Source organism: Garra rufa, chromosome 23, assembly GCF_049309525.1.
Source record: "Garra rufa chromosome 23, GarRuf1.0, whole genome shotgun sequence".
Taxonomy (NCBI): Eukaryota; Metazoa; Chordata; class Actinopteri; order Cypriniformes; family Cyprinidae; genus Garra; species Garra rufa.
The window spans coordinates 32,036,327-32,058,825 of NC_133383.1; the positions used below are offsets into that span (position 1 = coordinate 32,036,327).

The 22,499-nt window shown below is 42.1% G+C and overlaps 1 protein-coding gene across 1 annotated transcript in view; it reads left to right on the forward strand.

Annotated features, from left to right (window-relative positions):
• The window catches only part of fbn2a (fibrillin 2a), a 71,825-nt gene that overhangs the window by 10,406 nt on the left and 38,920 nt on the right, over positions 1–22,499 (forward strand). The window contains 21 exon segments of the mRNA XM_073829056.1: positions 336–488; positions 1,380–1,607; positions 1,689–1,820; positions 2,008–2,127; positions 2,693–2,818; positions 3,002–3,124; positions 3,295–3,417; positions 10,627–10,678; positions 10,680–10,771; positions 11,966–12,019; positions 13,056–13,181; positions 13,534–13,659; positions 15,254–15,373; positions 15,843–15,980; positions 18,037–18,087; positions 18,210–18,335; positions 19,252–19,479; positions 19,596–19,721; positions 19,905–20,033; positions 21,786–21,911; positions 22,088–22,213. Coding sequence (XP_073685157.1) covers positions 336–488; positions 1,380–1,607; positions 1,689–1,820; positions 2,008–2,127; positions 2,693–2,818; positions 3,002–3,124; positions 3,295–3,417; positions 10,627–10,678; positions 10,680–10,771; positions 11,966–12,019; positions 13,056–13,181; positions 13,534–13,659; positions 15,254–15,373; positions 15,843–15,980; positions 18,037–18,087; positions 18,210–18,335; positions 19,252–19,479; positions 19,596–19,721; positions 19,905–20,033; positions 21,786–21,911; positions 22,088–22,213 — 2,625 coding nt within the window.

A 22,499-nucleotide genomic window follows, 5' to 3' on the forward strand; every position in this document is an offset into this window, starting at 1 on the left:
AGCACAGATGTTATGCAACATTACCGTTCAAAGCAATTTCCTGTTCCATAGATAAGTCTATACTTATACCTGTGTGTAGTAAATGTATTGGTTAATACAGGACAGCGAACTAATACATGCAAGATTATCCAGAGATACACACACTGCTAGAAAATATATGAACACCCTTGACTGTGCTATATGTGTAAATATAGGGCAGACACGTATATGAAGCAGAGAATATGAACCGTATCACCTTGAAGTGGATCAAATGTTCATCTAAATATGAACCATTTTTTGTATCTTCAGTATTCTGTCATTGTGCATAGCTTTGTGTGTCTGTGTGTATATTTCAGAGCAGCGGTCAGGCGTCTGTTATGCATCAGTTGTGAATGGACGCTGTGCTCAGGAAATCAGCGGACGCTTCAGTAAAATCCAGTGCTGCTGTGACCGTGGACGCTGCTGGAGTCAAAGCACAGCTCATGAAATGTGTCCCACACCTGGATCAGGTGATTAATGCACTCTTTACAAGGCTCCAGTCATACATACTTTGCTATTTTGTATTATTTTTATTTATGTATTGTCAGTAAACATCTGGGCCAGTTTTCACAAAACATCTTAAGGCTAAAAGTAGCTCGTAACTTGCCGATTTAGGAGAAAATCTTAAATATAATGGGCGTATCAATCCTAAATTTAAGACTACTACATTTTTGCTCCAAGAGTATTTTACAAAGCATTTTTTTGCGCTAAAACTAGCTCTGTGAAATGTTAGGACTAGTGATAAGGACCCCTAAGTCATTCTAAAATGAGCTTAACTTTTTAGAAACACTAGAAACATTTATTTGCACATGTTTTCCCATGCAACTTTTTTGGTTTTGGAGGTTATCCCACTTGCAAATTTTCCTTTGATTGTATCCTTGTTTTTATTAACAGGTTGGGCAAGAAGTAACAGCTGTTCTTCTGTCCAGTTTGGTTTTCTTACTATCAGCCATGATTATTCTATTCTGTTCATTTAGAGGCTGTTCATATGCATATCAGCTAATTGTTTATGAGAAGCACACGTGTAAGAGGCTGACAATCAGCTGAACATATACTTGTTTAATTAGTGACACTTAGCCTGCATTTTAAACCTTTTTTTGAATGTGGCAACATTATATAGCTCTCTACAATATTTCTATGAACAAATCTCTGACAGAGACCCCTCCCCTATCAGCCAATCACTGTGTGCTTAGTTAATGAGCACGCTGACATCATCCACAGCAACGAGCTCAACCTCGCCCTTACTCCCAGCTTAAGACTTCTCTCTGTTCCTTAGTAAAAGTTAGTGTTCGGTAGCTAATATTTTAGACACAGTATTAGCATGATAGCTCAGCTGTGTCTCTCCTTCCTGTTCCTTACAGACGAATACTTCAGGATCTGTCTGGTGGGCTCTGCTCTGAGTGGGTTCAGTGAAGAAGATCCTGATACGCATCCTCAACATCCCAGCGGCTTCAGTTCTACCTCTAATGACCAGATACTTCACCCACTTCATGACAATGGACTCCTCACACCTCAGATTCATCAAATTCCCCAAATCCCTCAGATCTCAGGCGATAGTAATGGATTTAAACCACAGCGTCCTGTTGTTGGTAAGCAAAATCCAACAAGACAGAGAATAATTGCTCCCAAGCTGCTTTTGAGTTCCTGATAAGTTTTTGTTTTATTTGCAGTTCGTATGAATGAGACCGTCAACAGGTGTCGTCTGTTTCCTAATCTGTGTCTGAACGGACGCTGTGTGGGCTCTGACTACCGCTGTGACTGTAACACTGGATACAGAGAGGACACCAGAGGAGAGTGTTCAGGTCATTTCACCCCTCATCTCTCTACACATCAAATGTTCATGAATCAGACATGAGTTGTTCATAAATGATCTGGAATCTGACCAATCATCTCAAAGAGCTTCGAAAGGCATAAAATTGAACCAACAGAAATGTCCCTGAAGCGGTGACTTTCACTGATTGCTGTGAGTGTTCTGTGTTTTGTGTGCAGATGTAGATGAGTGTGCGGATGAGCCCTGCACTAATGGAAACTGTATCAACACTCCTGGTTCCTACTACTGCAGATGCCACTCAGGCTTTCTCAGGGCTCCAGCCAAACAGGCCTGCACTGGTGAGAATGAACCCATGGTGTATATTTGAGTTTGTCAGTAGCATCTTATAAAAAATATATGAAGTAATTAAACTGCACCATTTTGTTTTGTTTTTAAATTACAAAGGTATATTTTTAAATGTTTATCTTTGTGTGGAAAACATTCCTAATTGCTAAAATTAGAATAAAGTGGGGCAGTTAGTAGAAACGCATGCAAATTAGTACAAAACCATCAAATAAACTGTGATAAGACTTCCCATTTTTATGTACAACTCTATGGTCATGCAAGTCCTCCTCAATTTAGCAACTCCTGCTTCTGAGATTTTGAAAAGATGTTCACGCCTGTCACTGCAGTGATCACAGTAGCGTGTGAGAAAGAAGTGCACGAAAATGAGAGAATTGGTAACGGGTGTAAATACTGTGTGCCACAAAGGGATGTACACAAAGAGTTGTCACAAAAACATCATACGCAATTGAATTCAAATATTGGTTTTGATAATGGTTTTTGTCCAGCAGGACCGATATGAATAGTTTGGCTAGAATATGGTGGAGCTGTATTCTCTACTGTGATGTTATTGTTTTGTAGACATTGACGAATGTCTTCAGAATGGGTTGCTGTGTAAGAACGGCCGCTGTCTCAACACAGAGGGCAGCTTTCAGTGCATCTGTAACGCAGGATTCAAGCTCACACCTGATGGCAAAAACTGCACAGGTAAGACATTGTCCAGAACATGCTCAACCTTTTTCATAGCAGTTAGCTGTAACATTTTATTACACACACACACAATAAGATTAGGGTCAAATGAACAATGTGAATAACATCCTGGGTGGGCAGTTATGAAGGATGTGATGAGTACAGTAAGAATGAATATACAAGAGTCGTCTTCATTCTCAGATCATGATGAATGTGCCGCTGCAAACATGTGTCTCAACGGCATGTGCATTAATGAAGACGGCAGCTATAAATGTGTGTGTAAACCTGGATTCACCCTCCACTCCAGCGGACGCTACTGTACAGGTGAACTGACAAACTCTCCTGCCCCTCTTCTGACATGTGAAAATGGCAGTTATTGAAAATTATGAACATTTGAAAATACTTGACTATTTGTAGAAATATATCAGTAGAATAGTTGTGAATAGAGTCGGCTGTTGTGTGCGTGCGTGCGTGTGCGTGTGTGTCTCACACAGATGTGGATGAGTGCCGGACTCCAGGTGTGTGTATGAACGGACGGTGTGTAAACACTCAGGGCTCATTCAGGTGTGAGTGTTTTGCGGGTCTTACCATAGGAATAGATGGCCGCACATGTGTAGGTAAGAGCACAATCACATGCACAGCACAGACATTGATTTATTAAATTCCCAAATAAAGTATACTGATTTGCTTGAGCGGGCCATCTGTCTATAAGATAATTTACTAGGAAATAATTGTGCATGTTACGTTGAATGCACCCTGTAGAAGGAGGCTTATTCGTGTGCTGATTGTAGCAAATGTTACAAAAAATCACTTGCAGTTCTCACTCATTACCAGTTAAACAGTAATACCATGAATAGTTGTTACTTTAAATCAAATAGAATGAAATCTAAATCAATATCTGGTGTGATCACATTTAAAAGAGCTTTTTTCCAGGTATACCCTTGCACACAGGTTTAAAGGTAGTTTGCTTCAGAATCTCGGAGAAGTTTGCACTGTTGTTTGGATTTAGGCTTTAGTCTCAGTTAGAGTTTAGATTCTCTGCCCGAGCCCGAGCCCGGACTTGACCCGACCCGACCCGTGGGGTGGGTCGGGCCGATATTTCCTGCCACTATCTTCGGGCCGGGCCGGGTTGGGCGGGGCCATGATCAAGCATTTGTGTGTGTTTTATTTTTTATTTTTATTTTTTTAAAATCATTACTTAATTAGGATAATTGGGTGGAGAGCTATGCCATAATTATAAATATTATACGAATATTTTAGCAAAGTCGGCCTGAGCAACACGTGACGTGTAGGTCTACAAAGTTGCGCAAGTTGCAACGCGTGTCATGCGCAGCAACGCTCTAGCTCCCGCGACTCCTCCACTGGCACACATAACACCGGGCCAGCTGTGCTGAATTGTGTATGTGTATAGCTTAAGTGCAACATGGAGCTTGAAGACGTACAGACAAAAATTAAAACGGGGGAATTAACTTTGAGCAAGTTTGGAGGAAAGTCGGAGATATGGAAACATTTTCAACAAGTCGTGGGCAGTGACAACATATGTGTCGGCTTTGTGAAGTGCATTAAGTGCTACGTTTTATAATAGGCTTTAAAATATTTATTTTGTTTAAAAATATTCTAAAACTTATATGTATTAAATATGCCATCCAAAGTTAATTACTTCTTAATTTTCTGTGTTTATCATTGTTCACGTTTTTTTCTAAGTGGCAAATCTCTTGTAGAGAGCCATACCCTTTGCCCACAAACATAATTCGGGGCCGCAGTCCGATGGCGGTCAGCCGCTCTCTTGGTGCGTCCCCCAGACCGGATCAGCGCCTCCCTGGCTCTGCTCCAGGTACGGCGACAACGCTGAATAAATGTCTGGACTGAGGGAACGGCAGCTTCGACAGCCTGGGAAGGAAACAAAGGGGGTTGATAACCAAGACAGCACATGAACGGGGACAACCCAGTCAAAGACACCGGCAAAGAGTTATGGGCATATTCAGCCCAAGTTAGCTTCTGACTCCAGGAGGAAGGGTTGTGGGAAGCCAGGCATCGGAGCATCCACTCAAGATCCTGGTTAGCGCGCTCGGTTTGGCCATTGGTCTGTGGATGAAATCCTGAAGACAAACTGGCAGAGGCACCCAGCTGTCGACAGAATTCCCTCCAAAAATGGGAGACGAACTGGGGCCCCCTGTCAGAGACCACATCCTCCGGAAGACCATGAATCCGAAAGACATGGTCAATGACCACCCAAGCCGTCTCCTTAGCAGAGGGAAGTTTGGGAAGGGAAATAAAGTGGACCGCTTTAGAAAAACGATCCACCACAGTAAGGATCGCAGTATTGCCACTGGATAGAGGGAGACCAGTAACAAAATCCAGGGCAATATGCGACCAGGGACGGGAAGGAAAAGGGAGGGGATGAAGATTGATTAGATGTTTTATTTTGAGCACAAACCTTGCACGCCCCCACGAACTGACGAATGTCCTTAACCATAGCAGGCCACCAAAAACGCTGGCGGATGGCTGCCAGCGACCTCCTCACCCCTGGATGACATGTGAGTTTGGAGGAGTGGCCCCATCGCAAGACCGCGGTGCGGACCGAATCAGGAACAAACAATCGACCCGCTGGGCAACCCAAAGGGGTTTCAACTTGAGCCAATGCCTGTTTAACCTGCTTTTCAACACCCCAGACGACAGCCCCTACCAAACAATCCGAAGACAAGATTGTATCGGGGGGGTGGGGGGTGGGGGGGGGTGTCGCCAGGGCTGTCGAACTGCCGGGACAAGGCGTCAGGTTTGCCGTTCTTAGAACCTGGTCTGTAAGACAATACAAAATTGAAACGGCCAAAAAATAAAGCCCAGCGAGCCTGTCTAGCATTTAAACGCTTAGCAGACCGAATATATTCTAGATTTTTGTGATCAGTCCACACCAGAAATGGAGTAGCCGTCCCCTCCAACCAATGACGCCACTCACCCAAAGCCAGGCGTACTGCCAGCAGCTCTCTATTGCCGATGTCATAATTTCGCTCTGAGGGAGAAAGGCGATGAGAATAATAAGCACACGGATGCAACTTATTATCCTGAGGGGATCTTTGGGAGAGAACTGCTCCGACACCCACCTCTGAAGCATCCACCTCCACCACAAATTGTCTGTTAGAATCCGGCAAAATCAAGATTGGAGCAGTAGTAAATCTGAATTTCAGATCATCAAAAGCTACTTGAGCAGTATTAGACCAACAGAATCTGATATTGGTGGAGGTTAATGCTGTCAGAGGTGCCGCCACCTGGCCAAAATTCCTGATAAAGCGTCTATAAAAATTTGCAAAACCAAGAAATTGTTGTAACGCTTTTCTAGAGCCAGGTGTCGGCCAATCAGAAACAGCTCTCACCTTCGCAGGGTCCATGCAGATCCCCTCCGCCGAAATGATGGATCCCAAGAACGAAACCGACTGGGCATGAAAAGTGCACTTCTCCGCCTTCACGAACAATTGATTCTCTAGCAGCCGCTGAAGCACTCGTCTGACATGCTGAACATGTACCTGAAAAGAACGGGAAAAAATCAAAATGTCATCCAGGTAAACGAAAACAAAATCGTTAATCATGTCCCTAAGCACGTCATTGACGAGCGCTTGAAAGACAGCTGGGGCGTTGGCCAACCCAAACGGAAGAACCAAATATTCGAAGTGCCCTGTAGGTGTATTAAAAGCTGTCTTCCATTCGTCCCCCTCCCTCATCCGGACAAGATGATAAGCATTGCGTAGGTCCAGTTTCGTGAAGAACTTTGCACCCCCCAAGACCTCGAAGGCCGTAGACATCAAAGGCAGGGGGTACCGGTTCTTAATAGTGATGTCATTCAGCCCCCGATAGTCAATACAAGGGCGCAAAGAGCCATCCTTCTTCTTCACGAAAAAGAAACCTGCTCCTGCCGGAGAAGAGGAGGGACGAATCAGACCTGCTGCTAGAGACTCTGATAAATATTTCTCCATGGCCTCACGCTCAGGTGCGGACAGGGAGAAAAGACGTCCGCGAGGCGGAGAAGTACCCGGGAGGAGATCAATAGCACAATCATATGGTCGATGAGGAGGAAGAGAGACAGCTTGGGACCGACTGAAGACCGCACGCAGATCACTATAAATAGTAGGCACTTGAGATAGATCTGCCACCTCCTCCTGCAACACAGAAGAAACAGAAACAGGAGACAAAGCAGAAACAAGGCAAACAGCATGACAACGAGAACTCCAAGATAAAATACTATTATCTGCCCAATTTATATGCGGATTATGAAGTGAGAGCCATGGGTGACCCAACACAATCGGCACAGAAGACGAATTAAACAAATAAAATTCTAACTCCTCTCTGTGATTCCCGGAAGTGATAACACTCACCGGGCCAGTAATGTAGGTGACAGTCATTAGTTCATGTCCATTAAGAGAATGGGCTGTAAGTGGAGAGGGAAGATCGAATACAGGAAGACCTCTTTGGTGAGCCCAAGACGCGTCTATAAAATTCCCCTCAGCTCCTGAATCAACGAGTGCAGAGCATCTGATGACAGAATCATTGTACAGAACCATGGCTGAAATAATAGTGCGAGAGCCAACTGGTGGAGAGATAGAAGTGCCGCCCGCCAGGACCCTCCTGTCTACTGACGGGCGCGAGCTTTTACTGGACAAGCAGCAGCCATATGACCTTGACCACCGCAGTAAAGACAGAGCCCTTTAGTGAAACGACGTTGCCGCTCCTCAGCAGATAAACGCATCCTTCCAATCTGCATAGGTTCCGAACTTGGTACTTCCACAAAAGAAGAGGAAGAAGATGAAGAGTCAACACGTGACCAACTGGTACTGCTCCGCACTTTACGTCTCAATTCCATACGAGCATCAAGACGAATTGCGAGCTCAATGATGTCATCTAAATGATCAGGAGGATCGCGGGCATAAATCTCATCTTTAAGATCCTCCTCCAAGCCGTCCAAAAAACGCGCCGCTAATGCTGAGGAATTCCATTCACTTGTAGCCGCGAGCGTCTTGAACTCTATAGCATAATCTGCTGCAGACCTCTTGCCTTGACACAAAGCCGCTAATAAGCGAGATGCTTCCTTTCCAAACGCAGATCTGTCAAAAACTTTAATCATCTCAGCCTTAAAAAGACTGAAATCATCACAGCAAGGAGAGCGAGAATCCCAGAGAGCCGCGCCCCAATCGCGAGCTCGTCCCGTCAATAGGGAAATAACATAAGCCACCTTTGATTTATCAGCGGCATAAGTCTGGGTCTGGAGCGAAAATACCACCTCACACTGAATGAGGAACGAGCGACAGTTGGTTCACCTGCATAGACAGGAGGATTATTAATACGAGGCTCGTGGATGGTGGTATAATGTGACGCCGGCGAAAAGGTCTGGTGCTGGTGCTGAACCGGCTGAAAGAGACGCAACTGCTCCGTAAGCCACGAAATCTGTCCGGCCAAAGCGTCGATATTCTGACGAGCCTGAGCGAGTTCCTCCGACTGACGGCCCAACAAAGTTCCCTGAAATTCGACGGCCGCTCGAAGCGAGATCTCTTCTGCTGAGTCCATAATGGCTAGTGTGTGATGTCAAGTTTCCCAGGAATAAAGGACTCAAATGCAGAAATGACTCAAGTGGATTTATTCAATATATTCAGAAGATCAGAGTCCCGACAAAAATCCAGGTCCAGACAGGTGACCACAGCATACAAGGCAGCTCGCATAGACAGGAACGGGCGAAAGTCGAGATCCGAGCCTGAAGCTAATTCTCTCAAAGCACAGTCCTCCAGAACGGGCAACGATAAGATTCCAGATAAACAGTCTCTCCACACAGGTTTAAGAATCTCTCACACTGGAACGAGTAAACACATCATCCACAAGCCATTGGGCCAAAAATTGCGGAGTGGTCATCAAGAGGAGTAACTGGATAAACAAAAAGAGAAAAAAACAAAACATAACAACCAAACGGGACAGCTGAAAAAACGTAAAGTCAAGACGACAAAACACGCTAGCAATGAAAAACGAAAATAAGCAGAATAAATAGGAAAAAACTAAATGAGATTATGAGATTCAGCTGTAAGCGCATGCACAGCCGCGCTGATTGCAAAAAACAATCAGCTGTCAGCGGCCGACATGCGGAAAAGAAAAACAAACATGCAGGAGAAGTGGCAGATCAAACCTACGACCTGACAACTACATCGCATCAAAGGGACGATGCAAGGAGGCGAATATCCACATTAACTCAGAATTTATTTCAAAATCAGGTCATTCTTCAACTGAACAACATAAATCAGGAAATCTTCTCAACATAAACACAAGCTTATCTTAAATGCAGGTATCACAGGTGGATATTGTGGCAGAGGATGAATCCCGGAAAGCAGGTAAGTCTTTGAGTCCTTGTAGAGAAGGGAAGTGACAGGCGTGAAGCAGATGATAACACTGAGACCAGACACGGAATGAAGAGAGGTGCGTGGTTTTATGCAGTGGTGGTAATGGTTAACAGGTGTGCACAATTAGAAGTCTGGAGACTGAGAACGGATGATTGTGGCTGGTGTGCTGGGATCCGAAGGGGGCGTGGCTGGTGGCTCCGTGACAGTACCCCCACTAACCCTAACCCTAACCCAGCTCATAAGTCACATCATTTATCTGCCTCGTGATGGAAAATGGACAAATGTGGCGAGGACTCAGCTTTTTTCAGGGCAGGCGAAGGCGGCTGTCCCGGGTGGATAACCAGACCCGGTCACCAGGATGGTAAGCAGGTGTATCTCTACGACGGGCATCTGCTTGGTTCTTATGCCTTCGCACTGCACGCTGCAGGTGGACATGAGCTGAGTCCCAAACTCTCTCACTCTCCTTAAACCATTCGTCGACTGCTGGGACTTCCGACCTCTTTCCAGACCAGGGGAACAAAGGTGGTTGTCTGCCTAGAACACATTGAAAAGGGGTTGGTCCAGTGGACTCCTGGGGGAGAGAGTTTTGGGCATATTCAGCCCAGGGCAGATACTGGCTCCACTGATCTTGATGCGTATGGCAGTATGTGTGCAAGTAGCGTCTGATCTCCTGAATTTTTGAATTTCTGTCTGGCCATTAGATTGAGGATGGTACACAGAGGACAAGCTGATGGTGACACCTAATAACTGGAAGAAGACTTGGCTGGTGGCCCCGTGACAATGACAGTGACCCAAAACACACAGCCAAGGCAACAAAAGAGTGTCTCAAGAAGCACATGAAGGTCCTGTAGTGGAAATCTGTGGAGGGAGCTGAAGGTTTGGAGTTGCCAAATGTCAGCCTTGAATCCTTAATGACTTGGAGAGGATCTGCAACGAGGAGTGGGACAAAATCCCTCCTGAGGTGTGTGCAAACCTGGTGGCCAACTACAAGAAACGTCTGACCTCTGTGACTGCCAACAAGGGTTTTGCCACCAAGTACTAAGTCATGTTTTGCGAAGGGGTCAAATACATATTTCACTCATTAAATGCAAATCAATTTGACTTTGAGATGCGTTTTTGCAGATTTTTTTTGTTATTCTGTCTTTTACTTTTCAAATAAACATACCGTTAAAATTATAGACTGATCATTTCTTTGTCAGTTGCCAAACATACAAAAATAGCAGGATAAAATAATTTTTTCCCTTGCAGTATAGTTTCATAAATATTTTTAGTTTATCCTCTCCTTATTTAGTGTATTTTTTGCTATTTAACTGACACCAAAACTTGGGTTTGATTAGGACAACAGGAAAACTGTTATAAAATAATAGAACTAGAAAAATGTGTGGCAGTGTTTTTTGCGTTTCTGCAGCAGTGTGGTATAGTTTTGACTGTATTCCTCACATATTTCTGTTGCAGACACACACATGCGCAGCACCTGTTATGGGGCTGTAAAAAGAGGCCTGTGTGTTACAGCAATCTGTCACCAAGTCCCAGTGCTGCTGTGCCAACCCCAACTATGGCTTTGGTGAGCCATGCCGGCCCTGCCCTGGCAAAAACTCAGGTAAGCAATTACACTGATCACTCCACTAATCACTATGTTGTTTCATATTTTTCTTTTTTCATATTTTTTTTGTTGTTTCAACATCTTGCATAGCTGTAATTAATTTGTGTGAAGTGCTCCTTAACAGTATTTGAGGTAGTTAGAAGTCTGTTTTTGATTTGTGTTTGCTCCAGTATGGTTGTGTCTGATCTGTACAGGCCTGAATAGACGTGTCGAGTATGGTTCAGTCTTGCAGCTTGTTTCTTCACTTTTCTAGTAAGAAGGCATTGGTTGAGATTGGGATTTGTTGATGCGTTATTGACAGTGTGCTGAGCGCATGTGTTGAGGCATACTGGCGTCAACACGCCACAGTTTACAACAAACTAAACCTCATTTTTCACGCACTGTTACTCTTAATGAGAGAGTTTTGGGAGCAGAACCAAACCAAAATTAAGACCAAATGGAAATGAACTGCTGCTAAAACCAGCTCTGCTTAATTAAAGCATCCATAAACAAATGAATGATCATTTATAAATGAGTCTGTCTTCTGCCAGGCATTCCTTTGGTGAGGTGCACATCAAATATGTGACCCTGGACCACAAAACCAGTCTTAAGTCGCTGGGGTATATTTGTAGCAATAGCCAAAAATACATTGCATGGGTCAAAATTTTAGATTTTTCTTTTATGCCAAAAATCATTAAGAAATTAAGTAAAGTTCATGTTCCATGAAGATTTTTTGTAAAATTCCAACTGTAAACATATCAAAATGTAATTTTTGATTTGTAATATGCATTGTTAAGAACCTAATTTGGACAACTTTAAAGGTGATTTTCTCAGTCTTTTTGATTTTTTTGCATCCTCAGATTTCTGATTTCAAATAGACGTATCTCGGTCAAATATTGTCCTATCCTAACAAACCATACATCAATAGAAAGCTTATTTATTGAGCTTTCATATGATGTATAAATCTCAGTTTTGTCAAATTTAACCTTATGACTGGTTTTGTGGTCCAGGGTCACATATGTCTCTTTTACCTGAATATTTAGTGAAGATTATGATCCACTGTTCCTTTCATTTGCTTTGTGGCTTCTTGTTTTTTCACGTAATAAATCTGTCCCAACACACTCATTGATGTTCTCAGTGGAGTACTTTTTTTTTTTTTAAATTCTGTAAATGATGCTGTAATTTCATTCATTTTCTATACTGCTGTTCTAGGTGAGTTTCAAGCCTTGTGTGCGAGCGGTGTTGGATTTTCTGCTGATGGCAAAGGTAAGTCGGATATCATGCTTCATGTTTTTATCCTGCAGACAGTGACATGCTAAAGTCTGGAACACACTACAAGATTTTACTCTGATTTGCAGAAAGTTAGACCCAGTCTGCAGATTTTGAGCTGCCAGATTTCACAGAAAATGACATTTAGTCAGTGATGGGTGAAAAATTGATTCAGATTATAATTCCATTCAGCCCAGGTCTGGGTGATTATAGTTAAAGGGCACCTATTATTCAAAATCAACTTTTACATGTTGTTGGGACATAAATGTGTGAACACAACCACCCTACAATGATAAAAATGGCATGCGGTCTTGATTCTCAAAGCAGTGTGATGTCACGTTGTTTAGGCCACACCCACAGTGTCTGACTGACAGTCCTGTATTGCCATTGTTTCCGCCCTCAGCGAGTTGTGTTTGGTTGTACCATAGATATGTATAGGTAGATGCCACATTCAACCGCTCCAGACACGTCAATGTGTCTGCCATCTTGGAATAGTTTTTAGACTCCCCAAAAATGGCACATTTCACATGTCTTCATTCATTCAGTTTGGGCTGTTTAATTTTAGGATTTTGTATAAGATCCCCCACTGTAGCCCCACCCTGCAACATTAAGCCCTGCCCCCAGCATGCTGAGGAAATGAATGTTTATTATGGCAGTGTCTGAACTGTCGTTGCAATTCATTGTCCATCCCATTATGTCACTTCCGGTTTGGTGTTTTTCAGATTTTTAGTCACACAAACAACTACAGAAGCCTTAGTAGTGTATTTATATTTTAAAGAAAATCTAGTTCCTCCATTATTTTTCTAAACATTGGTCTTTAACCTGCAATATGCTCTTTGCAGCCTTCTCAATATTGCAGCCTTAACAAGATTATACTGACAAATCTAGGTAGTTTATTCATATAGCAGCAATGCACTGTGTATGTTGTCATGACCTATGTTATGACCACTACAGTGTGTTCACTACAGGACAGATTTCTGTTTTTTCCCTTAACCAGGTTTTAATCTTTAATCTGTTTTTGTGTGTGAGACAGACATTAATGAGTGTGCTCTGGATCCTGATATCTGCTCTAATGGAGTGTGTGAGAATCTCAGAGGAAGTTTCCGCTGCGTCTGTAACAGTGGCTATGAAAGTGACCAGAACGGCAGAAACTGTCTGGGTCAGTGGACCTTTAATATACACAGATGAGTATCAGACTACCGACAGCAGAGAACAGATTCACAGTCAGAGCTGTGACAGTTGTAAGTGCTGAAAAGTTGTCCTTAGACAAGAACGAGTATTGTTTTGGTTTTAGAACAACTTTGATGAAGTTTTGATCCACTTCAAATGTTGACTACTGTATATTTGATTGGTAAATATCTGTTGAAAGTTATTTTTTTCTGGTTCCAGAAAGAATATTGCAATACATTTGTAAAAATAAATAAATGAGTAATGATAATCCTTGGACTTCTAGAAGTCTGATGTGTTTCATGACCCGGCATCCTCTGAGGTTGTGTGATGTGTGTTTGCAGACATTGATGAATGTGTAGTGAACAGTCTCCTCTGTGATAACGGCCTGTGCCGGAATGTGCCCGGGAGCTACAGCTGCACCTGCCCATCGGGATACACCTTCAGACACGACACGGAGACATGTGACGGTCAGTTACAACTGACTCTTAAATGTTGCTTCAATTCCCTTGTTCCTTTAGCATCGGTGTATGTGGAAAATGGCTGTAAATTCCAGAAGCAGGTGTTTACAGTATTCCACCTGAAAGGAGACTGGTCTTACATGCCCTAACGTGTCTGCATCACTACAGTGTCTTCTAAAGATTTTTTGACTTTGTTGAAAGAAATCTCTTCTGCTCACCAAGGCTGCATTTATTTGATCAAAAGTACAGTAAATATACAACTATTATTACAAATTGAAATAATTATCTATTGAATGTATAATATATCTATCTGTTGAATATTGAATATACAGTATCTCACAAAAGTGTGTACACCCCTCACATTTCAGCAACCATTTTAGTATATCTTCTCAAGGGACAATACTATAGAAATAAAACTTGGTTATATTTTAGAGTGGTCAATGTGCAGCTTGTATAGCAGTATAGATTTACTGTCCTCTGAAAATAACTCAACACAGCCATTATTGTCAAAATAGCTGGCAACAAAAGTGAGTATACCCTAAGTCAGTGGTTTTCAATCCTGGTCCTGGGGACCCACTGCTCTGTACATTTTGTATGTATCCCTTATCTGACACACTCAGTTAAGTACATGGATCTCTCTCCTAATGAGCTGGTGATCTGTATCAGGGGTGTTAAATAAGAGAGACACAAAATGTGCAGAGCAGTGGGTCCCCAGGACCAGGATTGAAAACCACTGCCCTAAGTGATAACAGCAGTATGTGGTTTGACCATGCAAAGCCACATGTCCTATTCATCATGTTTATATTTTGTCTGCTTGACAGGACCATACAATGTTGTGTATCTTGTATTAGAGCAGTTAAAATCAGATGTTTTAAGCACAATTCTCTCACTGACCACTGGATGTTCAACATGGCATCTCATGACAAAGAACTCTCTGAGGATTTGAGAATTAGAATTGTTGCTCTCCACAAAGATGGCCAAGGCTATTAGAGGTTCAGTAACACCCTGAAACCCAGTTACACTCCAGTGATCAGGGTCATACAGAGGTTTTCCAAGATGGGTTCCATTCGGAACAGGCCCTGCAAGGGTCGATCGATGAAGTTGAGCAGTCGTTCTGTGCATCAGGTGCAGAACCTTGCTTCAAAAAACAGATGCATGAGTGCTGCCAGCATTGCTTTAGAGGTTGCAGAAGTAGAAAGTCAGCTTGTCAGTGCTCAGACCATACGCCGCACACTGCAACAAGTCGGTCTGCATAGGCATCGTCCCAGAAGGAAACCTTATCTGAAGCTGGCTCACAGGAAAGCCTGTTGAGGAAGCTGAAGGTGAAGGTGATGGGGTGGCCAAGTATGTCTCCAGACCTGAACCCTATTAAGCACCATGTGTCTAACATCCAGCAGCTGGATACAGGGGTGTACTCACTTTTGTGACATACTATATAATATATATATATTTAGAAGTCATTCTAATAGTATTTCCTTGATGTACATTACCTTGGTGAGCAGAAGAGACCTCTTTCAAAATCATTAAAATTCCTTCTATAATATATGTTTGTCAGTTGTCATGAAAGTCAGATCATATGAGCGTTCAGTGTTTTGTTCTCCAGATGTGAACGAGTGTGTGAGCAGCCCATGTGTTAATGGAGTCTGTAAGAACAGTGCGGGCTCGTTCTCCTGTGAGTGTCCACTAGGAAGTAAACTGGACTTCACTGGACTTCTATGTGTTGGTAATGTACATGTTAAATCACACACCTTATGATTTTAATTTCATAATTCTCACTTACGCTGGAAAAAAACAGTGGTGGCCAAATGATTAGAACACTAGTATTTTCATCAGCTAAAAATTGTTTTAAGTCAGTTATTTCTATCCCTGCTGGAGTGTGTCAGTAGTAAATATAAGTTTGCAAATATTCATTTTACCAATAATTGTAATAATCCAGTGAGATCTGATAGTATATTTACAAAACTGCCTAAAACTTTTAAATGCACTGTAGCTTTGCAGGTAGGTTTCTTGAAGCGTCTTGGAGATGTTGCCACAGTTCTTCTGGATTTAGTCATTTAGTTTTTTTTTTTACATTCATATATATTCATATTCATACATTCATATCTCTGTTAAAAACACTGCCTACATTGTAATTTTTTTCTCATTTTTTGTGTGTGAGTTTTGGTTGTGCTCATGGAGGTTTGTTTTGACAGACAGCCTGAAGGGCTCGTGCTGGTTAACCCTTCAAGACGGCCGCTGTGAAGTGAACATTAACGGAGCTACGCTGAGGTCTCAGTGCTGTGCCACGCTTGGAGCGGCCTGGGGTAGCCCATGTGAACCGTGTCAAAGTGGTATGAGAACACTGCTGCTCACTCCACTGAGTTCTACAAGTGTTTACTATACACTAAAGAACACTGTTTTAGTAGTCATGTCAGTTTTGAAATCACAGTACAGTACAGAAACCAAACAAGACAAAAGCCATGTGCTCACACAAAACAAAAACACAAGCTCATGGCCAGCAATACAATCACAAGCCATGTGCTTGAACAAAACAAAGATCTGAGCACACAGCTAACGAGAAAACACAAGCCATACGCTGCACAACACCACAAGACAACAAGAGAAGCATGCAGCCGAACACGAACCGAGTGCTACACAAAACACAAATCCACATGACAGGAGAGCTTATGGCCCGAATGAACTCGAGACCGCACGCTCCCCCAACACGACAGAACATGGAGCGCAAGTGTCCGAACCCTGACACGAAACCGAAGCTCAATAAGACATGACTGCCGAGATCCGAACACCGCACTTCAACAAGAAACAAGGCACGCAAACAACATAAAAACAAGACTGGAGTGTCAGGGCTTTGTCACAAAACCACAAGAAACCTTGATCGAAGTGACAGAACCCTGACACATATTATTACAATTTAAAAGAACTGTTTAGTCACAGCGAGTCAGGGAAACAAGGACAAGCAGACAGGATCTAAGCTGCGCATTTATTATTAAACAAAACGTAAAGATAGAAACAGAAAGGTAATCTAAGCAACACTGCAGGAGAAAATCACAAATTGAAACTGTGTGGCTGAGGTGAATGATGGCAAGATATACATAAAATATTGAGGGGTAAAAACAAGGGACAGGTGGGACTAATGAATGAACTAATGGAAATAAAAACGCAGGAAAACATTCCGAGTTGAATTCCCCATCGTCATTCTATTCACCCAGCTCTTCTTCCGAGTATGAGACACCATACTTGGCAACACGTCCTTTCCTTTCCTTCTTTAATATGTACTTGAGCAGTCTACCAAAGGGTTTCTAAGAACAGTTGTTAGTATTAGTATTGCGACAGCATACTCTCATCACCCATGCTCTAAATCCCAAGAAGGCTGCAGGGGAGCCTAGGCCCTACTTAATTAACACATTAGTTGGGTTTTGTCTAATCAGTGTGTTAACTCTGTTGGTGTTGGATGGGGTTTGTTTTTACCTGAGTGAACATGATGAATCAGCATTTGTCCGTGTCTGTTGGGGCAGTGTAAACATGTTTTTTCATAACATTCTAAATCCATTGGCCAACTTGTTTGTTGGGGTTTGTCTGTGAATTGCCCTTAAAAGACCCCAGTGTAGTCGGGGGAGAGCAGCTCATACCCTCTTGAGTCAATGCACCTTTTCTCTTTTTTCTTTTATTATTAGACAATAGTATGCAACAGATATAGAAGGAGGGATGGTTCTGCAGCTAGACTTCCTCTACTTATTAGCATTGTCAAACCAGGGCTGTAGTAGAGGCCCATCCAAAGGGAAGCAAACATCCCTACTTCAAAACCCAGCAGTTGTTGGGAAGGTAAATGAAGTGGAGAATCTATACTGCATGTAACTCTGTTCACTTTGCATCAACCCTAAGAGGGGCAACCTTCAGCCCTCACATCCCCTCAGAGGGAAATATATCTCCTGAAATCTCAGCACTGTAAACTTTCCTAAGAGGTCTTTTCCAAGGAGGTCAGAGTGTGAGATCAAAACAATGAGAAGAAAGATTTTCTCTTTTCTCCTTGCCACAGATTCCCCCTGTGAAGCCCAATAGGTCTGCCTTGTGTCTAAATATGCCTTGCCATTAGCCACAAGGTGGTAAGCTTCAGCAGACACACGGCCAAAGAGCACCTTCCTGAAATGACATGAAAGCAACATAGCAGGGGAAGCGCAAAAGGGAAACCCTTCAACCCTTTCGCAACTGTTTGCAGAAAGGCACAGTTCTTTTATTCAACCCCAGTGTGACACTTTAGAATATTTTTACATTTAGTATGTTTACAAATTTTTTGATATTTATTAAAAAAAGATTTTGATGTCCATTTTATTTATTGTTGTGTTTTGGCTATAGACTCAGTATTTCAGTAATGATTTATGTACACAGATCCCGTATGTGAAAGAGGATTTGCTCGACCAAGAGGGGCTTTGTGTGAAGGTGATGTATTGTCATAATGAAGTGACTGACCCATGAACTGCAGATTCTCTGATTTTGACTTAAGGTCACCAGGTTAATTGCAATGCATTTTCTCACCTCACTTTTTCTCTCTCTCTCTGTAGATGTAAATGAATGTGAGGTGTTTCCTGGTGTGTGTCACAATGGACACTGTGTGAACACTAGAGGCTCTTTTAAATGTCAGTGTCCAGAGAGCCTGACGCTGGATGTGACTGGACGTGTCTGTGTGGGTGAGTAACAGCGGAGTGTTAGTGTCATAATGCATTCACCCTCAACACAGCCACAATCACCAAATCACACTGTACTCTTGTTAGTAGCACATAATCAGTGCTGGATTGTTTACTTACCATTTGTGGTCTATTACTTATTACCAATGACATGGCAAAAATTGTGTATTGTCGGTTAGATGACATAGTATAGATGTATTTTGATTACTTTTAGATTAGACATTTGAGTTGTTTATCACATAGCTTGGATTATTTTGTGCCCTAATTATTTAAAAATACTAAATAAGAAGAAAATATATTGTACATTAAACATTATACTGTGTAATGCCTTCTAAATACATATAATACATGAATAAATGACTCACTGAGTGATGATTGAAATAATTAAGATGTGTTTGTCAGGAGTAGGTTAGATGTGCAATGTTGAGAAAACACTGCATGCTGGTGTAGATGCTGTAGGGATGCTCCCACATGAATGGTGTCTGAAGCGTGTGTAGACACACACCAGTATTCCATGGCCTCATGTGGTTGTGAAAAAAGAGGGTTTCCAGTAAACAAAAAAAGTGAGCTAACACTGTAGTTGTCTCTGTGTATCATTTGTTATATGTGACCCTGGATCATAAAACCACTCAAAATGGTCAATTTTTCTTTTATCCCAAAAATCATTATGATATTAAGTAAAGATCATGTTCCATGAAGATATTTAGTAAATTTTCTGCCATAAATATATCAAAATGTAATTTGTGATTAGTAATATGCATTGCTAAGAACTTCATTTGGACAACTTTAAAGGTGTGTTTTCTGATCTGGTTCTTTAGAAACGATACTGATCTTGCGAGGTATAGCTTTTTAAGTTGTAGTATAGCCACTACTCAGCTGCTGAGGTTGTCCTGTACCATTTATTTGTCTTCGCCCCCAGATGTTCGTTCAGAGCCCTGTTTCCTCACCTACGATGAAGACGTGTGTACACAGGCATTACCAGGACGCTTCCGCATGGACGTGTGCTGCTGTACGGTGGGTTTGGCCTGGGGCAAAGATTGTGATTTGTGCCCTGAGCCTGGCTCACGCCAGTTTGATGCTCTTTGCCCGAGAGGACCAGGCTTCGCCAACAAAGGGGATGTGCTCACTGGCAGAGCTGTCTATAAAGGTTTGATGAATACTGTTTCTTTGGAGTATTTTGATATCACTTGTATATCTGCACTTACATTTCTATTATACGCAGTATGTTTTTCAATGACGTTTATGCAATGTCCTCTTTGTCAGATATCAATGAGTGTAAAGTTTTTCAAAGCATCTGTATTCATGGAAAATGTCGGAACACCATTGGAAGCTTCAGATGTCGTTGTGACAGTGGGTTTGCACTGGATAGCAATGAGAAAAACTGCACAGGTGATTGCCTTCTGGTATTAAAAATTGTGCTTCCCAAGCTGTTACAAGCTGTTGTATTTGAATAAATGCATATTTCAGCATTTTCAGATGAATAAACGTGTTGCCTGTTTCTGTGCATACATTTAACTGAAAATGTTAAAGCATTTCATGTGTTTCTCTACATGCGCATGGGCATTTTCACAGACATTGATGAGTGTGTGATCTCTCCTGATGTTTGTGGTCATGGCACATGTGTGAACACGCTGGGCAGTTTCCAGTGTGACTGTTTCCCGGGCTATGAGAGCGGATTGATGATGATGAAGAACTGCATGGGTGAGTGAAGTTCATTGACGTTAATATACTCCTTACATTTATTTGAGTTCATAATTATACATTATTAATTATACATTAAACAGGTCAAGATATGACTCTATTATTTTATTTTGTGGCTGGAGGTTTACTAATGTTTTCATTTCACTTCTTGAACCAGGTATGCTGTCTGTTTTAAATAAGACACACCATGACAAGGCTGTAGTCAGGAATAGTCGCTAGATGGCAGCACACACCCACACACATATACACATGCCACACACACACACACACACACACATTTTTAATGATTAAAACAAAAAAAGGAGCATTAAAAATCTTTTCACTTTGATTTGATTTTGCTCAAGCAATTAATTTTTTTGAATGAAGACTGAATGCTAGGACCCAAGGTTTGTCTCCACCGTTCTCACCACAGTGCATCTGTCTGCCATCTCTTATCCAAGTAAACAACACACATGCACTCAGCCTTTTTACCTGATCTAAAAGAAAGAATGACTCATCCGACCTTCCATTGATCCATGGTCCAGTTCTGTAGGTGCTTTTGCCGGTGTACAGGGCACATCATGGGCACTCCGTCTGTCTGCAATGCATCTTTCTATCAAGTTTTTCAGCTATTTGTGCTACAGCAGCTCTTTAGAGTGATCAGACCAGACGGATTAGCATGCATCAGAGAGCCATGACCCTGATGCTGGTTCACCTGTTGTCCTTCCTTGCACCACTTTTCCTAGGTACTAATCACTGAATACTGGGAGATGCTTTGACCCATTTGTCTAGCATCACTATTTTGGCCTCTCAGATCTTTTCACTTGCCCAGTTTCCCCCTTTCCAATGCGTGGAATTCAAGAACTGACAGTTCTGCACCATTGACGGGTGCCATTCTAATGATATAATGACAATGTTATTTACCTCACCAGTCAGTGGGTTTAATGTTGTGCCTGATCAGTGTGTAGCAGCTGTGTCCGCATGCCATGCATTACCAAGAATACTGTTGATTTCTTGTGTCCCCAGAAACTTGACAGAATAGAATGATTCCCAAGAGTATTTCCTTTGGGTTCATAGAGCCCTGAGAGTAGGGTGACCATACGTCCTCTTTTACCCGGACATGTCCTCCTTTTTGGCTATAAAATTATGTCCGGGGGAATTTTGTAAAATATCATAAAATGTCCGGGTTTTTTTTACCTCATTTCACTGACCGTCATTAATTCAACACTTTAAATGCAGCCACTGCCCACCGGCATTATTCTGAGGTACCTGTCTGATGACGTGAAAGACCCAGTTGTCAAAACAAACCAAACGAGGAGCTGCGCTGCAAGAGCTGTGTGTCACTAACATGCCGAAACGCAAATGTAGTTTCACAGACGAATTGCAAAAAAAATACCCGATGTTCATTCGTGGTCGTGATAAATGGGAAGCATTGTGCACCATCTGCACCTATGCTGCCCTCCAAAGGCAAAGTGCAGTAACTACACCAACACTGAAACAGAGAAAAATGCCTTTTAAAGTTTTTAGGCCAGCTAGTCAAACATCTTGACACTCTTGTTTCTCGGAAACACTCTCGTTTCTTTGGGACAAAATTGATCAGGAGACTCAAAACAGCTTTCATAAAGTCCATTTTAAGCCTCAATTTTGACCAAACGCGTAGTTACTGCACTTTGCCTGGGGAGGGTGTCCTCTTTTTGGATTCTCAGAATATGGTCACCCTACCTGAGAGTAACCATCATTTTGGTTTGTGTGTGTGTGCTTGTAATTCTGTAGATATTGACGAGTGTGAACGAAACCTCTCGCTCTGCAATGGAGGCACCTGTGAAAACACTGATGGCAGCTACAGGTGTGTGTGTCCACCTGGTCATCAGCTGTCTGTCGACGCCAGTTCCTGTCAAGGTGAGAAGCAAAATGTCATATCGGGTTTTTTTTAGTAGACATCATCTACGAAACTATTTAGAACCTCTCAACTCGTAATTGTCATAGATGGACCACTTCTTGAACTCTTATAAACCCTTCTCTTGATTTTGTCTGACTATTCTCATGGATCTGATGGATGTTATGTTTGTCTGCAGATGTGAACGAGTGTGAGTTGAGCAGCACATTGTGTCTTAATGGCAGGTGTGTGAATGTGGTGGGGACGTACCAGTGCTCCTGTAACTCTGGTTATCAGACGACACCCGATAGGAAAGACTGCACAGGTCAGAGTTCTGCATTAGATTAGCTTTAGGTGAGCTTTTAGTGACTTTAAAGTCTCAGACAACGTTTCATTTACTCTCATGCGTAAATGGATGGATAGATTAATGGAAAGAGGAGTATATAATCATTATTTTTTGTGTTTAAATATTATTATTATTATTATTATTAATATTATTATTATTATTATTATTATTATTAATATTATTATTATTATTATTATTATTATTATTATTATTATTATTATTATTATTATTATCATTTTAAAATGTGATTGACTGTACGTCTGTT